The following is a 22,823-nucleotide window of genomic DNA, read 5'->3' on the forward strand; positions in this document are numbered from 1 at the left end:
AGGCGAGATGGCCACAGACCACGCTCGAGAAGCTACAGCCCAGGCCCAGGCTGACGAGAAGCAGAGAGGAATCAGGGGCTCCCAGAGACATGGCAGCGAAGGTGCTCAAGTGGCCGAAGGCTGCAGGACCTCGCTCCATCCTCGCCTCGTGAGGGGGTCTGGAGGGACCAGTGCTGGACCCGCAGCTTCAGTCTGGCACCGTGCAACACACAGCAGCGCACACCAGTGTATCCAGATCACGCCAGGCACATCCGCCCCAAAAACAAGGGGAAAAACGACTTGGATGCAAGACAAGAAGATCTTAATACAGAAAAGTCTTCAAGGCAGCACGAAACCAATAGTACTGGCCAAACGTGGGTTTTATATAAAACATTCTTTTTCCACTTTATGGTAGGGAAGCACACAGAGCATACGCACTAGCCTCATTTAAACCCAGACACACTTCAAGGCTCAGTAATGTTTCTCAAATGAGATTCCCGATATTGCAACGGGCAGATCCCAAAAACTAGTCTAGCAAGAGGCTTATATCCTTTCCCTTATTCCCAAAAATACATCACTGCGTGGTCACCCAAGCAGCAGAGCTCCCCAAACATCTCTGCGGCTGAATTCACCCACGGTTTGCAGCAACACCCACCCGGGTCCCCCGTGCCCCACAACACCCCAGACACTCACACCCCACGCGGAACAGCCTGCCGGACTGCAGCGCTTTTCAATACTGCTCCTTTTGGGTTTACCACGTAGGGCAAACAAGAAAATAAGCCAATCTAATAAAGGTACAGAAAATTTTCTACTCCACAACTAAAGTTACTGCAGTTACAGAACTAGCGCTTTGTAAACTCATTTTCACTTTTCAGGTGGAAAACGTAACTCCTCGTAGTCACAGGCTATTCACACACCGTAACCACTCGCTGTGCAGCACTAGCAGGGACCATCTTCACTTCCCCATTACGTGACTTAGAATCATCCCAGTCTTTCCCTATCTGTTACATTTAGTTATTTTACTGGAATTCAAAAAGAAGAACGTGCTGTTACAGAGCTGAAGTCCTTCAGATCCCATGGAGAAAGCTTATGCCAAAACTGTCAGACAAAAAAAAGCCAAATAACCACTGATAAAATATCATCTCTCCTCAAACACCATGACTTTTTCCCCCCTCCTTTTCTTTCCTTTTTCCCTTTTTTTTTTTTTAAAAAAAAAGAATAAGAACTATCATGGCTATAATAGCAAGATGTCAACAAGTATTTCCAATTATATTTTACAGTCCAGTTTAGTTTCAAGCTTGCATAAAGTTTCAGCTGGAAACCTGTCACCTGTCACATTTTTGTTAAGGGCCAAGGACTGTATCTCTTTCAGCAGAGTACCTGATCTCTTTTGTTTGTTTTTATGAGACACTTCACAGCACACCCCGGAATTCAAAAAGCACTAAGTGGTGTTGGGTTAAGCTTTATTTTGGGGAGACCGCTGTTCCGCTTCTCGCTTGAAAATCTAGAAAAAGCCAAATCTACTGAAATACAGGCTACGACAGACTTAAGAGGGGATTTTCCAAGGCACAAAAGGAACATAAAGCACCCAACTTGCACAAAATCCTCGGTGAGAAAAGCCTCTTGAGAGCCTCCCTGTTGTGACGAGAAGGGGGTTACGGGAGGAGAATGGGGGCCCTGGCAAGAACTGCTGCGAAGCCCCCCCGGGACCTGGCCTTAATGAGCCAGAGAGACCCTGCCAAACTGCAGGGAGAATTACAGCTGGCCCGCACCGAATGCTGCCAAGCCGCGAGGCCCCGAGTGTTGGTGTACCCAAGTTACCTTTCCAACATCTCCCTCTCCGTGAAATCCACCTGAGCTGCTCGGCACATGCGATGTAGCTGATTTTATATATTTTTGTCAAAGCAGTGGACTTCATCCTGCTCGCAGGTACCTCCCCAGGCGATTCGATCCAAAGTATACACTCTCTTTCCTCGTACAGTCGCTAGATGTTTGAAAAACCAAACAGAAGTTCCTCAAGAGGCGGGGATAAAAATGGCATTTTGGAAGTACTGAACTGCAGCCCAACAGGTCTGAAGCCCATTGCATTGAACCCGAACAGGCTGGCACACAAACAACAGGGCTAACTTGCCGACTGCAGTATCAAAGCAGCTCCCAGGGCTCATTGAATTTCTGCAGATGGTTCAGCCTCCTACAAAACCAGGACACGATTCAATAGCTCACCTCCCACCCTCCAACAGCAGAAGCTGCGACGTTCCAGCGTCCAAATGCTCTGTAGCTACCCACAACGCCAGCACCCTCAAAATACAGAGAGGTTTCCTTATCCCCACTGGGAAAAGTGAAATTTGGCTGGAGAGTAAAGTAGCTACAGCCGATGAAATAAGCAGCCTGACCCTCTACTGAATTTCCAGCCAGGTTCTTTAGCCTTGGCAGCGGCACGCTGGCCTCACCACAGCAGGGATTCAGACCCTCCGTTAATGGATACCTTCCGTGCTGTTTGCTATAAAGCGTTCTGGAAAAGGCAACTGCACACACATTTCATCAGGAAACCTTCAATGTATTGTCCTGCAGCACTGAAGAGATCATGGGCACCAAACACACACACAGAGGATTTTCCCTTTATGGATTAGGGTCCTTACAGTCTCACATAACAGCAGAAATAGACCGCCACTGACTGCAGCACCATTTCTTTTATTTAAAACTTTTTAAAGAGTGATATTGTAGCACAAGTCATTAAAAAAGAAAAAAAATTGAGGTACTTTTATACATTCTGGGTATGTCTCACTACAGTACTTAAATTTCTTGAGAATTTTCTGCTTAAAGGGAAAACCCATGAAGAGGCAAAAGGACTATTAAGATGAAAATCAGGGACATGATGAAAATCTCCCACTCCCCAAAAAGCCACCGGTTGCCTCTATCCAACCAAAGAACTGGTCTGGGTATTCTCATCTCCCCTAGCTCTATTACCCAAGCATGCCTGCAGCACCCCTCCTTCTGAATAAAATAGATACATCCACTACCCGGAAAAATCCAAAGTTCGGTCAGTGGGTTGCTGAAGTTCGAACAAAAAAAGAGTTGTACAGACACAGAAGGAACTTCCAGGGCAGCCTGCTCTGTCCTGGAGAAGACCTGATTCTCCCCACAGCACAGCTCTTCTTTCTTCTCCAGGTACAACAGGGTGCTGCAACAGCCAGCTTCCCCGGAGACAGCCTCACCCCTTCCTCAGCCTTGGGAAACGAACGGCTGTTGAGGAAACCCTCGATGGTTTCACTCTAAGGATGCAGGGACACGCAGTGGACATCCCACCTGCCAGGACACAGCCATGCAAAGAGGGAACAACTACAAAACACTGCCAGCGGCAGCGCAACAAGCCCCAAAACACGAGTTACGGTGTTTTCACACCACTTCACAGTATCCAACCATTGGCCTCAAACCAAAAGCACTACACAAACATCCGCAGCGTGACGGCGATGGGCGCACAGCAGTCCAAATCACCCGGCTCTGTAGCTTCTGCCATTGAGCAGACACGTGTGTGCCCAGGGTTACCTGGCTGCAGCGGCGTGCCTGGTCTGGCTCAGGCGGCCGGCTCCCCAGCGCCCCTCATCTCTTCGGCCTCCGGGTGCCACCCAGGCTACCCCGAGGAGACACATGGGCCACCATGCTCAAGGGACTCCTTCAGAAACCGATCTTCCAAACCCAGGGCTCACAGTCCTTCAGGAACAACTGCAGGTGAAGCTGTGCTGCATAACCAAGAGCAAGTTGTTATTCCAGAGGGAGCAATTACAAGCATGATGCAAGATGCACATAACAATTCAAACCCACGCTGTCAGTTCTGCACTCGGGCACTCAGACCTGAATCCAAACTCCTGGACAAACCCGCTGGATGAGTCTAAGACCAGATGATGGCAACGTCAGCCACTGCCAGCCCTCACCTGGCTGTGCACACAGTCTGGGGCACTGGCTGGACTTCATCTGTCCCCAAAACATCCAAATGACTTGTGATATTACATGGATGAACTGTACCCCCAGGCAAGCACACACTCAAGGTGAGGAATTTTGGGGATCAGCTTTGCCTTCCTTCACTTCCTTCACCAGATCCAGCTGGAGACATAGCTGGTGCCACCTTCCACACCAAGGGTGGAAGAAGAAAATGAGGAACCATGGCCGAGGGAAAGAGGAGGTGGGTGAAGGTGGACACAGGGCAGAGGCGCAGAAGAAGCGGGCGAGCCTTGAGAGCCCGCGGAGCTGCAGCAAGCACCTCGGTCCGAGGGGAGGAGGCCACCACCGCCACACAGGCACGTCCTTGAAAATGCTGCTCGCAGGTAAAAAAAGAAAATGTGTGTGTACATCACACTGCACTTAAAATCCCCACAGCAAATCCAGGCGGCAGCAGCACAAGCCTGGCTGCTGTGGGAGATGTTTCCAGGCATCTCATCAGCAGGACACCCTCCTCAAACACAAAGCCACCCACCGCCATCCCACACCAGAGCCGCTGCCCCCCTGCACCTTTGGGCTTCCCCCATTTTTGGAACCCCCCCCGCTGAACCCTGCCACCGCCAGCTCGTGTGACAGTCACTGCTGCCGACCCAAGAGCTCACGCCACGATTCCTCTCATTAAACCAGTTGTTCATGAAGAGCAGCTCTTTCTCCGGACAGCAAGTGACTCCATGTTCTAATTGCACACTGCGACGCAACAATTGCACAACCAGCTTTTTGCCGGACCAAGACATCCAGAGCCGAAAGAATAACGTATCATTAACAGATATTTCCTGAAATTTTGGTGTTACAGCCACATTTCTTACTCAATTACCAGCTCTGTGTTTGTTTTTTTTTTTAAAAAAAAAAAAAAAAAACACAGCAAACCGGATCAAATATGAATGGGGCAAAACAATGCTGGAGAACGACCCAAGAAAAGCATTTAGATGAAAAGAAAATCTTTCCTCGCAGCATCACCCACTCCTGAAATGCAATGAGGCTGCCAAGAACACACGGCAGCAGAAAGCAGCTGTACAGCGAGGGACAGGAGAGAAAAGAAAAGTACGTCTGCATGGCACAACTTCCCAGTGACCCCCTACAAAACACGGCAGGAGAAAACAGCTGTGGTGATTTTCTAACTTCTGCAGCTTTCTGGTAGCTGAAGATCATGACCTGTGAGTCCACAGGGAGACCAAAGGAAATTTGCTGTTATGTTTTCAAGTGTGTGTGGCGTACGGGGGGGTAGGAAGGTGCAGGGACAACACAACTCCATTAAAAACAACGCTTTCGGTTGGGTGCTGCTCCCAAACCATTTCAACTTCTGGAGTTACTGGAGAACAACTGTTACTGACAAGGCCACAAAACCTCAGGCAAACCAAATCCAAACCTCAAAAGATACTTTGGTGCAACCAAGTTTAAGGACATATACCACAGAACTTCACCTGTCGCCAGGCAGGGGCTGGGAGGCTATTTCAGGAAGAAGCAGCTCAGCGAGGCTCCAGCTCAGGCCAGCAAGAAGACGATTCAGGCATTGCATCCCAAAGAATTAAAAACAATTCACTATTCTATACAACCGTCATTCAAGCAGCATTTTAAAAACAAAAAAAATCCTGTTTTCAAGTTCTTCGGGGAACAAAGGGAGTCAGAGGCACAGTGGTGTCTGCCAGCCACATGTCCCCGCTGCCTCCCTGGTGCCAGTGCTCGTGGTCCTGCCCCACGGCCACCCTGCCCCACGGACACCAGGAGCCCAGAAGAAAACCACCAACATCTGGAACATTATGAAGTGTGCATTTCACAAACAGCTGCTTTGCACGAGCGTAAAAAGCTAAATCGTTCCTTTCATTCTGTCTGCAAAAAAAACTGAGGTACAACCTCCAAGCTTAACGAAGGCTTTAAAACTTGGACGAAGGAAAGCTCACAACGTCCAGAAGCCGATGTCGCACACTGTATTACAGGACTCCCAAACTCTGGCTGCCCTGTTTCTTGCCCCGTCTATTCCTGGAGGCTCCCTCAGCCAGGACTTTTCCTTGAGCACTCGAATGGAGTGGGAGACCCCAGCTCTGCCCACCTGCGCTCCAGCAGAGGCAGACAGAAAAGAAAGTGGGCGGCAGGCCCCCCGGCAGCTCATCCCATCAAAAGGCAGGCAGCGTGTCCCCGGGCAGCTCATCCCATTGCTGCCTGAGCCCAGATCTCTGCTCTCAGCAGCAGTGTCCACCCACAGGAGAGGCCAGTCGCGATGACAAGAGGATCACCTACCCATCCAACTAGCGGCGTCGGTACCTTCACCAAGGCTCGGCTGCTCCTGCCTTGACTGTGCCGCTTCTTGGAGCTGCTGGAAGAGAAAGAGTGACTTGTTCAGGCAAGAAAACACAGCCAGGACACACAGGCCCTCCCAGCGCCGAAGCCTGGGGCGGGGGGGGAAACATCAGCAAGGGGGGCTGCAGGCACCTCAGGCACTGCACTCGTGACAAGGTTCACGGAGAACATCCCTGCCCGGCCCCGGGAGCCGTGAATTCTCCCAGCCCGTGACTCGCTTCAACTTTCTTCACCGGCTGTTCCCAGAGCTCCCGCTCCCCACCTCCAGCTGCCACATCGGCACCTTCCCTCCCTCCCTGCCTCCCTCCCTCCCTGCCTCCCTCACGCTGCCAGTGCCGGGACGAGCGGCCCAACCCACCCCGGGGCCAACAGGGCCTCAGCAACAGGCCGGGAGGGAAAAGGAGGGGGAAGAAGCGGCAGGCCCCGCGGCAGGCCCCACACCTCCCGGACCCACTGTAGGGCCCCCGGCGAGCTCACACCGCCCGGGCCTCCGGCAGGCCCCACAGCGCCCGGCCACCCCACACCGCCCTGCCCTGCCCCACAAGTTCCCCAGTCCCAGTCCCACCCCGACCCCTCACCCCGTACCCGCTCCGCCGCCGCGGCCCAGCGCGGCCCGGCCCGGGCCCCGCCGCCACCGCCGCCGCACCTGCGCGAGGGGCGGCTCCACCCACGGCGGGGCGGGGCGGGGCGGGGCGGGGCCCCCCCGGCAGGGCTGTGCGCAGGCGCACTGCGCGGCTGTGGCGGCGGGGGCGCGCCCGGCCGGCGCCATCTTGAGTGTGGGCGCCGGGCTCTTAAAGCGGTACGCACCCCTCCCGGCACGGGGGGGCAGCGGGGGCGGAGGCGCCCTGCGTGAGGCTGCCGTGAGGCCACAGCGGGAATCGCACCGCCCCCGTCGCGGCCCTGCCTCTCCATCGCTCGCCCCGCAGCGCAGACCCCCCCCATCGCTGACCCACCCACCTAGCAGAGACTCCCCATCACTGACCCCCCCCAATGCTGCTCTCCCCTCCCATTGCAGATCCCCATCGCTGACCCCCCCATCACTGTCACCCCCCCATCACTGAACCCCTCTCACTGTCACCCCCCATCACTGTCACCCCCTATCACTGACCCCCCACCACCACTCACCCCCCCATCACTGTCACCCCCCCATCACTGAACCCCTCTCACTGTCACCCCCCATCACTGACCCCCCCACCACTGTCACCCCCCATCACTGACCCCCCCATCACTGACCCCCTCTCACTGTCACCCCCCATCACTGACCCCCCCACCACTGTCATCCCCCCATCACTGTCACCCCCCCCATCACTGAACCCCTCTCACTGTCACCCCCCATCACTGACCCCCCCATCACTGACCCCCCCTCATCAATGACCCCCCCCATCACTATCATCCCCCATCACTGACCCCCCCCATCACTGACCTCCCCACCACTGACCCCACCACCACTCACCCCCCCATCACTGTCACCCCCCCCATCACTGACCACCCCCCCATCACTGTCTTCTATGATTCTATTCTATATGCCCCCCCGGCGCATGAGCACCCTCCCCAGTCCCTCCCCAGTCCCACCAGTCCGCCCGGGGAGGCAGCACTGGGGTCGCTGGCAGCACTAGAGGGCAGCAATGGCGCAGGCAGGAGCGGCCCGGCCAGCAGAGCCCGCCTGGGCCGGGAGACCTGGCCTGGGCTGCCCGGCTACTCCCGGGCGTCCTTGGAGGCCCCTTCTCCTCCTCCCACGGGGGCTGGCTCAGCACCCGGCTGGCTTCGCCTGGAAGCGTGCCCGGTCCCTGCTGGGACACAACCCAGGAGAGCCCGGAGCCGTGCTGAGGACGCGGCGGGACGATGCTGCTGGAAGTGGGGCTGTCTCATTCCCAGCAGGAACCTGCCCCATTCCCAGCGAGATGCTGGGTCCGGCAGCAGACAGCCCTGTGGGCGCAAGGGGAGCAGGGCAGGGTCCAAACCTCCGGCTCTCGCTCGTCCCACTTCACCGGGATGGGGAGTCCCTGCTCCCGGCTCCTGCTGGGTTGGAAATGCACAGACGCTGCATGGATGTGTTCACTTCCCCGAGGAACATCTCCTCAGCTGGCCCTACACCTCTTCATTGAAAGGCTTCTCCCGGTGCCCAGTGCCCTGGTACCCACAGACCCCCGTGTCCCACCAGGAGAGGCAGAAAAGAGGGTGAATGTCACCGTGGGGCTGGCAACGCTCCTGTTTTCAGGATGTGGGAGAAGAGACACCTTAGTTTTACCATAACAGCGACCCTAGAAGATGCCACCAGCATCATGCCATGAGAGTGAAGACCCTTTAGAGGAGGAAGACCCTGCCACAAGTGCTGGGGAGGTGAACCCTGGCTCCATCTTCTCTGCCATGCCACAGCTCGGACGGGCTCCCCCAGGGATCAGTGCCAAGAAACGACCCCCAGCTCCCCTGGCCTCGGCCCCGGGCGGCTCCGCGGGATGCAGCCAGCCCCACCGCATCCTTGAGCACGGCGTGGTGCTCCCACCTCCCTGGGGCCAGGGGCTGCTGGATTTGGCCTTCCACCTCCCTCCCCCCCTCCACCTTCCTCCCCCTTCCCGGTGCTCAGGGCATCGGTACTGATGGAGAGGGGCAGGAGGGCAGCAGGTCCCTCCCCAGGGGTGACGAGTGCCTGTCCCCCGCCCAGACCCCCAGCACACGTGGCAGCGAGCGGGTCTCGCCCGCCCTGCTTGCCGGTGTGGTCCCCTTCTGGTCCCCTCCTCCCAGTTACTGTCCCCAGGGCTGGGAAATCCCGCGTGTCCTGCAGAGGAGGACCTTGCCCCCCGCGCCCCCCAGAGCAGCCTCCCGTCCAGCTCCCGCGGGACTGACAGCCCCACCATTTTCCCGTGAAATGAACTTTTTTTTTTTTTCTTTCCTCCCGGAATAAAAGTAATCAGCATTTATTTTCTCGTTTGCATGGCATGCAAAAGGCCTGGAAGAACCAGAAACGAGCAGGACGGGGATGTGCAACTTGGAAACCTCGGCAGAAAAGACACTTTCCACGAAGCACTATTTTTTGGGAGGGAGGAGCAGGGCTGTGGGGACAGGGAAGAGGGGGAAGGAGAGGGCTCTGCTCTGCTCTCTCCTGCCCATCCCAACAGCCCCAGGCGCTGCTGTGGGGACGGGGCTGCTCCATGGGGGATCTTCAGGAAGAGAAACCCGGAGGTACCTGCAGACACACTCCGGGGCAGAGCTCCAGGGCCGGGAAGGCAGACCCCATCCCTGATTTCCTGCCCATTGTTTTCTGCCCTACTGGCCCAGGAGCTTCACCAGAAGAAAGAAAAAAAATCCTCCCCCCCCACCCCCGAATGCGAAAGTCAGACCCATCACACAGAGGAAGGGACAGCCCCAGGGCCGTTGCCTCGTCCCCAGCGCCGGGAAGCCACTCGCTTCAGGGAAACAGGAAGCCTTGAAATAGCCGAGGATGGAAACACGTGGCTGGGGGAGCTGGGAGCAGCCAGTGTCCCACCACCTCGGCTGCACAGCCCCTCGTTTGCCCCTTGGCATCGTTTTGTGAAGAGCCCGCTGCCCTTTGCCTCTCCTGCCACTGCCGTTTCCTCGTCTCCCACCCACCCCCTCCCAGCAGACCCCAGTCCGAAGCGCTGGGTGCTCCGGGACCCGTCCCTGCCACGCTGTGGGCCACCCTGGATCTGGCACCCTGCTTGCAGAGCACACCCAGAGAGATGTCCCCGCAGAAGGCATGGCCTTGTCCTGCTTCCAACAGCGAGCTCAGCCCCGTGCCCTCCCGGGGCGGGGACAAAACCAGAGGCGATGGTCTGAAAGGAATCAACCACCTTCTTGTCCAGCCCCACACCGTGACTGTGCAGGGATGGAGCTGCTGGCCCAGGGGGACAGAAGGACCCGGAGCCAGGTCCAAGATGACCACACAGAGGGCAAGCATGAAGGAGGGGATGCTCTGGACCACGCGAGGCTGCAGGGGCGGTGCTGCTGCTTCACCCACCTGCTACCTGCACGCAGTGGCTGCCAGCGATACCTACCCGGCATCGGCCTTCCAAGTACCGGCAGCCAGCTCACGGCTGGGAGCCAACGGACAGCAAGGAATGCACCCCCAGAAAAAGCACATATCACAGCAAAATGGGAAAGGAGTTCAACTTTAAAATCTAAACACGCCCCGCAGCGGTAGGACAGGCAGGACACGAAAACTCATGGGACGCTGTGAGGAAAGGAGCGTGCAGCTGGGCATCACGCTAACCGAGCCATAAAGCTCTACAAGGGGGAAAAAAAACGACATTTCAAGTCCAAAGATCGTTGCACGAATAGACTGCCAGCCTCCGGCGGCAGAGAATCGGGGGTGATTATGTGGGGGAGGGTTATTTGCAGGCTTAGCCCCCTGCTTGAATGCAGGCTTGGTGCCGAGGAATGGTGACACTGGGCTGGACCCTCCTGGTATTAATTTAATTAGTTTAATTATGAAGTTAATGCCAGCTAAGCCAGCAGGGAGCCCCGGCCCGGATCAGCTGTGTCCTTCTGCTCTCCCTCCAGCTTGGCAATGTCAGCGCAAGGGTTTTGGCCGGGATGGAAATCGGGATCCTGTCCCGTGGTCCAGGGCTGCCTGATGTTGCCGCTGGTGGGACCGAGGAGGGCAGCTCCTAACGAAGGAGGGGGGAAAGGTGGCAGGAGAAAGCCCAGAGAGACAGGACAACCTTCCCCTGCCATCACCCCGTGCCCCAGCCGTGCTCTGTCGCTGCATGAAACACCGCCGGCACGTGAGGCTCATCTGTTCCCGGTCCCCGGGGACCGCCGGTCAGCCAGCCCCTGTCCGAGCGGAGCAGAACAATCCCGGGAAGTGACCGGGGGGGTGAGGGGACAGGATGCGGCGCTGGCCGCCGCCGCCGGCATTGTCTCTTTGGATACCTGGGGGATGAAGTCAGAGCCCGATGGAGGAGCACAGGGTGGGGGTTGAGAGGGAACAGCGGCCAGGAGAAAAACACAAAGTCTCTCTGATCGCAGGCACCCGCCTCCGTCTCCACCTGGGTGAAACCTCAGCGAGGACCTGGAGGAGCTTGTCTCCTCATCCTCGGAGGAGGAACGCACCCGCTCCACTCCGAGTGGCGCTGCGGAGCTCTCCTGTCCTCTGGGCAATGGGGGGTCACACAGAGACTCCTCGGGGACTTTTTGGGGAGTCAGAAAGAGCAGTTGCAGCACTCCTGGGGAAACCTCCCAGCCCTGGTCTGCAGCCTGGTCTGCAGGCACAAGCCTCCAGGCCACCCCGGACAAACCTGGCCCGTTGTGCGCCCTGGGAGCTCTCAAAGACACCATGCTGTCTCCATGCACGGCCAGTTCACTGCCGGCCTCTCCAGGGGCTCCCCCAAGGAACCCAGAGGTGGGGGGGGAGCATCCTTGGGGGCACTGGTGGTGTAAATCAGGGCGGAGGGTGTAAAGCAGGAGCAAGACCCTCAGCTCTGGTTGACACCAGTTTGGTGCAGCCTGGAGGGACACGGGTTGGAGCCAGCACCGCACTGTTCTCCGCGGGGATGAATTCGAGCAGTGAAGGGGTTCACCCTGGGGAGGTCCTTCGGGCACTGGTTGGAGCAGGACGCAGCTCCCAGGCCCTAACACATCCTGAAAGATGGTGCAGGAGAGACTGGCTGCTCTCTGGAGAAGACCCTGCGAGGGCTGGTGGAGCTGGGGACTCTGCAGGGGCTGATGGAGGGGCTCAGCCTGGCTCTCTGAGCATCCTGTGCATGATGGAGACCTCCCTCCACCCCGCTTCCATTGCAACGTGGCTGCCTTCATCCTTGCAGCATTATTCTGTGCAGGTAGCCCGAGCCCACCATGGCTAATGAAGCCCCCGACCTCTTGCCTGGCCCATAAGGGCCCTGTTGCCGTGTTCCCCCCGCTCTCCATCAGGATCTGAGGCTGTTCAGCCTGAACTACAGCTCTGCTCGCAGCCCTGCGCCGACCAGCCTCCCTCCATCCTGCCTTGTCCTCCAGCAGCTGGGCTGGCGCCCTGGGGACTCCCCAAGCACAACCGTGTCTTGGGATGCCCCTTGTCCCCCCTGGGTCCCTCCGTGGTTTCACACCCCTCCACGGCATCGCAGCTAAACTCTGCTGTCTCTGCGGTGGAGGCTGTGGGAAGGTCGGTGGAGAGATGACGGGACCGGTGACACCGCACTACGTCACCCCGTTCGGTTCGGGGAAGGAAGGTTGTTTCTGGGGAGGTGTTTCACCAGAGAGGAGCGGCCAAAGCCCACGCTCACCCCCCTCTTGCCTAAGCACGGGTCTCCCTCGGAGCAGGCAAAGCTCCTGGGGTGTCTCCTGTCCGCGGTGGCTGAAGGCAAGGACCGATGTCTCCAGAGCTGAGACAGGTGGGCTCACGGTGTCTGGAGGCAGAGCAGGGTCACCATGCCCGCCCTCCCTCGGTCCCCAAAATGGAGACGCTCCCCGGGCCCTGTGTCTGGCTGCACTGACAAGGTGGTAAAAGGCAGCAGAGGGGAGCAAGTCGGTGTTCGGGGCGTGGGGGATCTGCGGCCCCCCTGGGAAAACGTCTCGGGCTCTGCTCTGTGGTCCTGTGCCCCCCCACAGGTGTCACCGGGGCTGTTCTCAGGCAGGGATTCGGGTGATGGAGACTTTGGTCTCCCCAGGTCCTGCACCAATACCTGCCTCGCCACCTCCTGCAGGCAGGACCCGGGTTGGGCGCAGCCAGGGCTGGCAGCTCCCCGGGGAGAGGAGGGGGCCGAGGACAGCCCCCCCCCCCGGCCAGCAGGGCAGGCTCAAGAGCCGAACTGCTCAGCAAAGAGGACCCGGAGCCGCCACCATGGTCATGTCCCACGGAGCCGGTGCTCCTCCCCGCTCCCCCCGGGCTGGAACCCCCGCGGGTGCTCCCCTCGCTGCTGTCACCCCGCCAGCCCCGGGGGGGACCTCGCGCCCGGCATGGGACGAGCCGGGGTCTGGGCGGGCGAGGAGCCATGAGCCGGGCTTTTGGAGGGGAAACGTGACCTACGGCGAGAGCGGCGCCTGCCCCCGCGCAGCTCTGCCTCCAGCTGAAAAGCGTGCTGGAAAACGGGGGTTTAAGTCAGGATCTGAAAGGTCTGACTTCAGGTCCTACTTCTCCTTTCCCGTAAATGTGGAAAGATCCCCCCAAACACATGAGAGGGCTTGTCAGGAAAGAACGGCAGCAGCAGACGACATCCCGGGTTCAGCTATCTCCCAAAATAGTCACCGCCTCTTGCATCAGCCCGGCCGCACTGTCTGGGCAGCCAGGGACTTCCCTCCCCCGGAGGACGTGGTTCCCCTCTGGAACCCAGCGGGGCACAGACGTCCCCGGGCGCACGCAGCCCTGGGCGGCACCACGGGACTGTCCTCCTGGCTGCTGGAGGAGAAACCACCAGCTGGAGCTGGCGGAGCTCCGCTCTCTGGGGAGGACCAGAGAGCCATGGTTACATGGGGATGAAGAAGAACCTACTGAGCTCCTGATCCAAATTTTTCTGCAGATAGACATTAAGCCCCTCTTGCTACTAGGTTTTAGGCTCAACAAGAACAACAGCTTTTGGTGGAGAAATACCTTGCCTTACGTGCCTTTCTCAGGGCTGACCCGGTCAGCTGGGTGCAATGAAGGAAATTCAGCCTATAATTTCTTTAGGGGAATTCTGGTGACTCTTCTCACCCCCAGCGAGGCTGGGGAGATCCCTCCAGGTGGGAGCATCTTTGTCGAGGAACATCAAGCCTGGGTGGGCTGAGGGAGCGTGTCCCACTCCATCAGCCTCCGTGCCCAGACGGAAGACCTGACATCCGCGTGCTTGTCCCTCCACACAAGGCTCGAGGGACGCCTCCCTCCAGCAAAAGGCACCTCATCCCCTCTTCCTGTGGAGGAAGAACACAGGGAGGCACAGGTGACATCTGCCCGGAGCTGGTCGCTATGGTGGTGGCCACCAGGGAGGTTTCTGGTGGCCCTCCGTGCAGCAAGGGAGGGAGGTGGCCGTTTGCCAGCCAGCCCCTGTGTGGCTACGGGCCACCTCTGCTAAAGCTCTCACCTCCATGGCCCAGCCTGGCTATTTGGGCCCCCAGGACAAGCTGCAAGGCGGCATCACAGCTGGAGCTGGACGCTCCCAGCCTGGAACCGAAGACCCTATGAGACGGGTGTGCAGGACCCACTGCTGGAGCGGTGCCTGCCCCGCTGGTAAATAACCACCGCGGGCTCCAGACAAGCTGGGTTTGCAGCTGGGCTCGGAGGAAAAGGTGCATGCAGGAGGCCCGTGCCGTTGCCTCAGCTCCGGTTAGCCACTTCCCGTCCCTCGGCGGCCCCGCGTGCGCTGCTCTCGCTTCTAAGAAAACAAGCAAGCAGTCGGCAGGCAGCAGACCGCAGGGCGGTGAGTGCACGGCTGGCAGCGGTGCCAGCCTCGCAGGTGGCCCCGTGCCTGCTCCAGCGTGGCTGGGGATGGGCTGCTTCTCCACTGACCGTGGTGTGATGGGGGGCTGCCGGCCCCTTTCCCCTCTGCAGCCCGTGCCCCGACCAGCCTGGGCCAGGATGCTGAGAGCTCCGGCATCCCCCGGGCAGCGCTGCTGAGGGGCTGACCAACGCCGGCTCCATCAGCTCCCGGTGTCTCCAGAGCTGGGGTTCCCACCCTGGCAGGTCCAAAGGACTCTGCAGGCTCTTTGCAGAGCCCCACGCAAAGTCCAGCCTGACCCTGTGGCTCCCAGGGATCCTTGGCCCCGGCCCAGCCTCCTCGGAGCTGCTGGGGGAAGAGGGGCCCAGGGGAGGAACTGACGCGCCGCAGGACGTGCTCCTTCGCGCTGATTATTTTTGCAGCACCTCCACCACACGTGCACGCAGGGGCTGTCTGACCCCCCCACCGACCTGCTCTCAGGTCTTCAGCCGCCCTGTGAGCGTGGCCGGGAGGCAGTGGTCCCCCCAGGCTGCACAACAGCCCTTGGACCACTGCCCCCCCAGGGGCTGCTGGATGCCGTAGCTCCCATCCCAGTGACACCCTGCCACCCAGGCCCGTCCCCAACCCCTGCCTGGGGTCCCCAGGAAAAAAGTCCCCCGCCCTGCTCCAGCAGAGGACCTGCCAGAGCCGCTGTGCCCCGAGGGCTCTGCTTGCAGCGATGCGCACGAGTCCGTCCCAGGGAGGGGGTTAGGGTGAGCATCGCCACGGCTGCTGTTGTCGGTGCAGGCTGGGCAAGACGGCGCTGGCACTACATCCCATGTCACCCCGTCACCTGCATGTAGCTCCGGCACCGTGGGGTGCCCAGTGCCAGCCCCACCGTCCTCCCAGCCCCAACCCGAGCAGACGCTGTATCATCGGGTGCGGGAGGTGCCACGAGCCCTGGAGAAGATGCCATGCAGCACGGGACAGCCCGGCCACGTCCCCTGCCCGATTCGAGGGGCTGGAGGAAACCCGGGGTGAAACCCAAACCCCTCTCCTGGCAACCCCCACAACAAACAACCCCTCTGGAGCTCCAAGGAGTCTGTTCTTTTGCTGCAGGGGTGTATCAGCCGCAGCATATTTGGGGTTTGAAAGTATTTATATCTGCAGCTGCTTAGCAACATCTGCAGACACCGCGCTGGTGCAAGCAGCACCCAGGGGAGGTGGCAGCGTGTGGGATTCCCCAGCCCAGCACCAAGCACTGCCGTGACCCAGCCGGAGACCGCGCTGTGGGGTGGGCTGCGAAAAACCCCCTTCCCACGCAGGCTGGAAAAGGCGCTTGTGATGCCCAGAGGCAGAAAGTGACCGTGAGCGGAATAAATACCAGAGTCAGAGCTAGACTTCGAGGGCGAAATTCCGGCATGCAGTGACTCAGAGGGGAAAAAAAAACGTCCTGAGTGACACTGGGGTCGCTGCCATCACCAGTGTGCACGGCAGGGACAGTGCCCGCAGCACGGTGGATGTGGGCTGTCTCCCAGCAGAGTGGGGTGCTCCGTCCCCCGCGGCACAGCCGAGCTCCACCGACACATCTCCGAGCATCACGGACACATCTCCGAGCATCACGGACACATCTCCGAGCGTCACCACCGCCCCCAGCCCCACACACCGCTCTCAGCCCCGTCTTCTGGCTGCCCCTCTACGGGGCCAGGGGTCCCTTTGGGAGGCAGAGCAGCAGCCACATCACGCAGCATGGAGAGAGTGACAGCGGAAAGTGTCCCCACGCGTGCCGTGCCCTGCGCAGGGCTCTGCTGGGGCTGCTGAGGAGCTGCGCCCCTGCCCTCCCTCCCGAGCACTCGAGTTCGCAGGATTAACGCCTGGTCAGCAGGTTTCTGCGGCAGCACCGAGCCCCAGGCCAGCAGATTAGATGACCAATGTCCTCCTGATCAGCACCCCATGAACCGAGGGGTGAGGGAAGAAACTAAAACCGTCTCATTTCCTGCTCAGGCGGTTGCAGCAGAGGCACACGTGGCCCTGCTCCACGCGGACGTCACAGGGACATCAGCCCAGAGACGAGAAGAGCCCCACGTTCCTCCTCTCCCCCGAGCTCCTCCGGGTCATCCCACCGCTTGCAGGGCAGCTTCTGGGGAAGGGAAACCTTGGGGCGGACTCTTATCCATCTGTCCCTGATGTCCTCCTTCTGTCCATCCGTCCCTCCCTCTGCCTGTCCATTCATCCCTCTGTCCCCCCCCTGTCCGTCTGTCCCCACTGCCCAGGTCAGGGCACACCAGCCACAGGCAGGGAGGACCAGGGGGTCCCCTCCCCAGCTCCAGCCAGACAAATGCTGCTGAATTTGCTTCCCTGCAGCATCCCCCCGTCCCATCTCTGCTGCCCCCCGGGCACAGCACAGCCCTGCCCGCTCCCCCCACTGGGGCAGAGAGAGGAGCCCAGGGAAAAGGCTGGACACACGCACGGACAGAGACTTAAAATCCTGTTCATAAAAATACATCCTGCCTGTACAGCACATAACATCCTTTTTACAGTATTTACAGCAGCAGCAGCTGGGGCAGAGGCACTTGGGGGGCAGGTGGGGGGGGTCTTACTTGAGGCTACACGTGCAAAGCGAAGGGCTGGCAGTGGTTGGCGCTGCCTGCGAGACGGGACACCGAGGTCTCCCTGATGTACTGCGATGATGATCTTCCCTAAAATCACCCAGGGCTTCTCCTCTGGCTTCAACAGTGACATAGACCACCCCCCCCCAGCCCCACTCAGTCCCAGGAGCCGCCAGCCCCCCTCGCAGGGCAAAGTCTGGTGACCCCAGTGAGAGCTTGTCCCCTCTCCGTGCTGGCACCTTCATGCGGGAGCAGCGTGAGGTCCGGCCACCGTCGCAGCTGCCCGCCCCATGGCCGCATCGGTCCCCGCTGGCCGCGGGCGCTGCCCTTCCCGGCGTGGAGCAGGGCGGCACGGAGAGATGTCACCCAGGCCGGCAGCAGGTGGCGGGGGCACAGAAGCAGAGGGTGGGTCGGGGAGGCACGGGGCTCGTCTGCTGTGGGTCCTCCTCTCCAAAACCACATCTCACATCTCTGCAGGACAACCAGAGAGAGAAAAAGAAAAAAGAGATTGGTGAGACGACTGTTGGGGGGAGGCTGCACGGCGCACTGCCCCCCAGGCACCACCAGCAGCAGGGTTAGAGCAGAAATCTGCTGGGGGGGCTCCGGTCCCCCCCGCGTCACTGCCTGCCAGGGTAGCTCAGGGCCAGCAGAAGCATCGCTTCCCACCGGCCACCTCATTTTGGACCCCCCAGGGAAGGGAACAGATACTGAGAACTGGGACTCGTGCAGCTGCCCAGGGGGAATTCTTTTTCTCTCTCTTTTTTTTTTTTTTTTTTTTTTTTTTTTTTCAAAAATCAAGTTCTCTCTGCCTCCGGCCTCTCACCCAGGCACCCCGCTGGAGAGGAAGTGTAGCCTCTGCCTCAGTTTCCCCAGTGAGGAAGCTACTGGGGACCAGGCAACCTCACAGACTGCAGAGCTGCCTGAGCAAAGCTGCCCGCGATGCCCAGCGCGGCGTCACCACCGTCCCCTGGGGCTCCTGCAGCCAAACTCCTCACCGGGAGGAGAACATCTGCAGGAGGAGACCACGACCCATCCCTGCTCCCCAATTCCCCTCTCTGCCACCGCCCAGACCCTCTGAAGTGGTTCCCGCTCCGAGACCTGCCCACGGCTTCGCTCAGTGCCACCACGGCCAAAGGGCACTTCCACAGGCACGTGTCGGGTGGTGCTTAGCGAGTCTGAGCCCTCACTGCCCTCCCTCCAGACGGGGTATTTCCACAGCACTGATTTTTTACAGACTGGGGTATACAAGGGAAAATGTTCTTTTCCTCCTGCTCCCCTTCCCCCCCACCCCCAGCAAAGAAAAGCCTTTGAGCAGCAGCCGGAGGGGGCTGCAGGCAGAGCCACAGGCACCTCCACATCTTCCTGAAAACGTCCACAGCTCTGCAGGTTGTGCTGTTTGGCCACCTTTTTTGCAGGCCACCATTGCCAGGACCCATCTGGCCTCCACATCCCCAGTTCCCTCCAGCAGGACAGTACCGCCACCTCCAGCTGGGGAAACTGAGGCAGCAGAGGGGGAAGACACTCAAGCAGCGGAATGTCTGCCCCGGCTGGAAGGGCTTGAAGGGGATGGGGGGTGACATCCAGATGAGCCCCCTCACAAAAGAAAAGACAGAAGGATTCCACGCCTGCAGCCAAACCCAGGCTCTAAGCACCCTGCGCTGGGAGCCCCGGCTCGGGGGGGAGCTGGGCCAGGCTCTGCCGAGCCAGAGGCAGCGCAGAAGCCCCAGCGCAGGCGTCCTGCCACGCTGGATCAGCCGGGGGCTCGGGAAGCCCAGGGATCAGAGCTGTGTACGTACCCTCCAAGGCTTTATCCAGATCTGCAATGAACTCCTCCAGCTCCTGCGTGTCGCCAAGCTTAGCTAGCGGAGAGAAACACACCGTCAGGTCCCTCCCATTCCTGCCGCCAGCTTTAAATTGGGGAGAAGAAAACTCCCTACCCCTTGCTTCCAGCCACAATCGCTCCGGCTCCCTGCTGCTCCTGCACCGGCCGGGTGCAGAAAGGAGGGAGTGGGTTATGGGGGGCTGTGTGTGCAACAGGGGCTCAGGGATAACCGCAGCGTCCCCGTAGGTCGATGCATCTCTAGGGGATTGCAGCCCATGCCTGTCCCCAGCTGACAAAGGCATCAAAAGGGCAGCACCGAACCTTTCCAAGCAGTTGCCCAGCGCTGCCTGGCTCCGAGTCCTGCACCCGTGTGGGGCTTAAGGGCAGCTCCAGCACCACCCATCCCCACGGGTGCTCCCCCCATCTGCGCTGGGAGGCACAGGGCTGGGGAGCCGGGGGTTTCACCGAGGACGCTGCTTGAGGAAGGAAAACCCCAGGACTAACTCTGACCTGCAGACACGCAGCACTTCCACCGGCTCTGTCCCCAGTCTCAGACTCGGGCTCTGGGCGCAGGATGGTGCCCGCAGGTATCACACAGATCAGCATCCCATAACCCAGCCACCGGCGCTTCAGGCTCAGCGTGGGGGAAAGCAGAGAGGCAGGGCACGTGCTCCCTGGCACACGAGGCCGGTCAGCATGGGCTCAGTGGAGGCCAGAGCTGGACCCGTACACGGTGGGAAGGGTGCTCACCTTCCCCATGCCCCCTCATCCCTGCACAACCCCAGCTCAGGGACAGACCCCCTCTCTGGGACCCCCCAACAGACCCCTGGCTCAGTCTAGCCTTGACTGGGAACATGTCAATCCAACTTCGGACCTTTTCCAGGAGCCAGCCAGGACTCCAGGGCTCATTCCCACCGCCAAACCCTGCAGGGGCCCATTGCCCACCCCACCTCAGGGCAGGTGAAGGCCGTCGCTGCTGAGCCCAGCCAAGCAGGCAGAAGGAAGCGCTGGCATCAGCCCTTCGGACACATCTCTCAGCCTCACCTTTGGAGGGGTAACCATCGGCAGGGGTGTTGAGGTCCTCCTCGCTGCAGTTGAGGCTGCTTCCCGGGGACGTGCTGGTACCTGCAGATAAGAAGCATCAGCCACGGTCCACAGGCACCTTATAAACAAGTTGCAGGACCAGGGACCAATCTCATAGAATCGTCTAGGTTGGAAGGGACCTTTCAGATCATCGAGTCCAACCATCAACCCTACACCGACAAAAACCACCACTACCCCATGTCCCTCAGCACCACGTCTGCCCGGCTTTTAGATACCTCCAGGGATGGCGACTCCACCACTGCCCTGGGCAGCCTGGGCCAATGCTTCACAACCCTTTCAGTGTAAAAATTGTTCCTAATATCCATCCTAAACCTCCACTGGTGCAACTTGAGGCCATTTCTTCTTGTCCCATAGCCTGTTCCTTGGGAGAAGAGCCCGACCCCCCCTGGCCGCCCCCTCCTTTCAGGGAGCTGTAGAGAGCGAGAAGGTCTCCCCTCAGCCTCCTCTTCTCCAGGCTGAACACCCCCAGCTCCCTCAGCCGCTCCTCACCAGACTTGTGCTCCAGACCCCTCACCAGCTCCGCTGCCCTTCTCTGAACAGCTTTGCTGCCCCTTCTCGTGCATAGCATAGGGCCCCTGGTCCACCTCACTCTTGGCCAGCCCATCTGCTCTTCCCCTGCTGCAAGGAACGCTTGGAAAAAGGAACTGAGCTTCCCTCTGAGACCAAAGAGCACGAGAGGTTGCTGGACACAGACACGGGGACTCCTCAGGTTTATTACAGGAAACCGTTTCCCTCTGAAGTCCCAGTTATCTCAAGCCCCGTGTGCTCCTGCAGCAGCCAACCCAGCAGAAGGAGCCCCAGCAGACACCGGCAGGCCCTGGGCCAGGATCCAGCGGTCACCACCCCGTGCTGCTCACCCACCCCACGAGAGATGAGTCAGGCGGGAGCTCAGTGGTGGGATCAGCAGGAAGCTCCGTGGTTTACCATGGAGGAACCCCAGAGCTCCCAAAGCAACTCCATCCCAACGGACACCACCCTCCCCAGCCCCAGACTCACTCTCCAGCTCATCAATGCCACTGTCGTACACGCTGTGTCCCGCTTTCCTCTTCAGCTCCTCCAGGTGCTGCTCGTATTGACACGCGGGGCCTCTGTCAAAATCCTCCATCACCTCATCGAACTCCCGCAGCAGGTCACTGAGCTCATCAGCCATGGCTGGGGGGGGGGGCAAGAAGTCAGCGGAGGGAGGCGCTTGGGGCACACGCCGGACAGACAACCCCACCAAAAGCCTCTGGGGAGCAGTGCCAGGCTGGGGACGGGGCAGACCTAGGCTGGGGGCCACCTCTCCGCAGGCAGGCTGCCAGCTCTTGCCCCACGCAGCAAGGTCAGGGCTGGCATTGCCCTTCACCACCACCGCCCCGCGCCATCCCCTGCAGGGCTCTGAGCACATCCAGCTCCTTGGGCAGCTCATCCGTCCCCCCCAGGCTCATCCCACAACCGAGCAGGGCCCCAGCCCAGTAAGAGCTGGTCCTACGCAGGCAAGGGTCTTGATCCCGGACCCAGCTTCTTCCTCTGCCTTCAGGGGAGGTTACGGCAGGGCTGACAGGGGCCCTGGACCACGCCGAGCCCAGGTGACCGTGTCCTGGGCATTGAGCCCGGCTCCCAGGGACGTGCCGCTGGCCCCCCCCGGGTCCTGCCCCACAGAGCCAGCCCGTCCGGGGGGAGGCGAGGCCGGAGCGGGCCCACGGAGGGCTGGGGAGCGGAGACGGGCGAGGGGCCGCCCCTGGACCAGCAGCCGTGGGAAGGGGCGACCAGCGGGGTCAGGGATCGCGCTAAGGCAGGGCAAGCCCCGGCGGCACAAGGCGGGGCGGGGGGGCACAAGCCGCGACCCGCTCCCCAGGGCTCTCCCGAGGGGGCGGCGGGGGGTGGGAGGGGATGTAGAGCCCCTCCGGGGGCACGGCACGGCACTCACCGGCGGGCGGCGGCGGCGGGTCCGGTGCCGTCCCGGGCGCGGGCGGGCGGTTTTAGCCCCGGGGCCGCCCCGCGGCGGGGGCGGGGGAGGGGAGGGGCGTGGCGGCCCCGCCCTGCCCCCCCCCCCCCGCCGGCCTCGGGGGTCCCCGTCGCTCCCGGTGCGTCCCCCGTGGTCTCCGCGGGTCACCCCCAGCCCCTCCGGTCCGCCCCCCCCCCGCGGCCGGGGGTCTCCCCTCGCCCCCGCGGGAGGACGGACCGGCCTCTCCCGGGCGGGGCTCGCCGCCTCCCTGCGCTCTGGTGGCCCTGGGTGGTGCCCCGGGACCAGTGTCCCGTGGAGCCGGGTGGCCAAAGCCCTTCCACACCCCGGCAGCCGCGGGGGGGACATCCCTCCAGCCCTCCCTGCCTCCCCCTTGGCACTGGTCAGCGGGAGGCTGGTCCAGGCCAGCTGCTCCCTGGGCTGCAGACGTTCTTGAGATCTTCAGGTTTCCTCCCAGGTGCCCCGTTTCCTTCCCTGCATCACTGTCCGTCCACCAGAACCTGAAGTCCCGCAGGATGAGTTTTCCACTGTCCTGCAGCCGAGCTCTGCCCCCTTTCCTCGGAGCTCACCCCTCCTCCATCCCTTCTGCGGACTGAAGTCACCCCTCAGCCTGGGAGAATGGGCTCCGCTGTAGATTCTCTTTCTCCTGTGTTTCTCCCCCTGCCAGGACCTTAAAAACTGGCCTACAACAGGGTGAGGGGAGGTGGTCACCCATTACAAGAACGCTGCTC

At 60.3% G+C, this 22,823-nt stretch overlaps 2 protein-coding genes across 9 annotated transcripts in view; both read right to left on the reverse strand.

Moving 5' to 3' along the window:
- The window catches only part of LOC128914673 (H(+)/Cl(-) exchange transporter 5), a 40,690-nt gene extending 33,748 nt beyond the window's left edge, over positions 1-6,942 (reverse strand). Inside the window, exons 1-4 of one of the 7 annotated variants that reach the window (XM_054214039.1) lie at positions 6,856-6,942; positions 6,211-6,286; positions 3,912-4,291; positions 3,526-3,719 (exon numbers count right to left, since the gene is read on the reverse strand). Coding sequence is in view for 2 of the 7 variants with exons in the window: in XM_054214036.1 (XP_054070011.1) it covers positions 6,211-6,214 (4 nt within the window). In the remaining 5 variants the exon portion in view is untranslated. Of the gene's footprint in view, positions 1-3,525; positions 3,720-3,911; positions 4,292-6,022; positions 6,178-6,210; positions 6,287-6,855 lie in introns of those variants that run through there. The other 6 variants (XM_054214038.1, XM_054214040.1, XM_054214044.1 and 3 more) reach the window with 6 other exon arrangements.
- Positions 6,943-17,083: 10,141 nt separating this feature from the next.
- On the reverse strand, positions 17,084-22,133 carry LOC128915177 (regulator of cell cycle RGCC-like). 2 transcript variants are annotated; one of them, XM_054215196.1, is made up of 5 exons: positions 22,057-22,133; positions 21,144-21,299; positions 20,088-20,168; positions 19,018-19,080; positions 17,084-17,692 (listed from the first exon to the last, which is right to left on the reverse strand). In XM_054215196.1, exons 2-5 carry the CDS (start codon positions 21,295-21,297, stop codon positions 17,685-17,687), a joined length of 306 nt encoding a protein of 101 aa, XP_054071171.1. In that variant the 5' UTR covers positions 21,298-21,299; positions 22,057-22,133; the 3' UTR covers positions 17,084-17,684. The 2 variants fall into 2 exon arrangements, with proteins under 2 accessions (XP_054071171.1, XP_054071170.1); XM_054215195.1 differs by lacking the exon at positions 22,057-22,133 and having other exon boundaries at positions 21,144-21,566.
- Positions 22,134-22,823: the final 690 nt, after the last annotated feature.

The sequence above is a fragment of the Rissa tridactyla genome, chromosome 9, assembly GCF_028500815.1.
Source record: "Rissa tridactyla isolate bRisTri1 chromosome 9, bRisTri1.patW.cur.20221130, whole genome shotgun sequence".
Lineage (NCBI taxonomy): Eukaryota > Metazoa > Chordata > Aves > Charadriiformes > Laridae > Rissa > Rissa tridactyla.

Coding starts and splice junctions, on each gene's coding strand:
- LOC128915177 (XM_054215195.1), bottom strand. CDS start 21,555: ATGAGCTGCCCAAGGAGCTGGATGTGCTCAGAGCCCTGCAGGGGATGG. Junction 20,169..21,143: donor TGGCATTGATGAGCTGGAGA/GTGAGTCTGGGG, acceptor TCTTATCTGCAG/GTACCAGCACGTCCCCGGGA. Junction 19,081..20,087: donor CGATGGTTACCCCTCCAAAG/GTGAGGCTGAGA, acceptor TCTCTCCGCTAG/CTAAGCTTGGCGACACGCAG.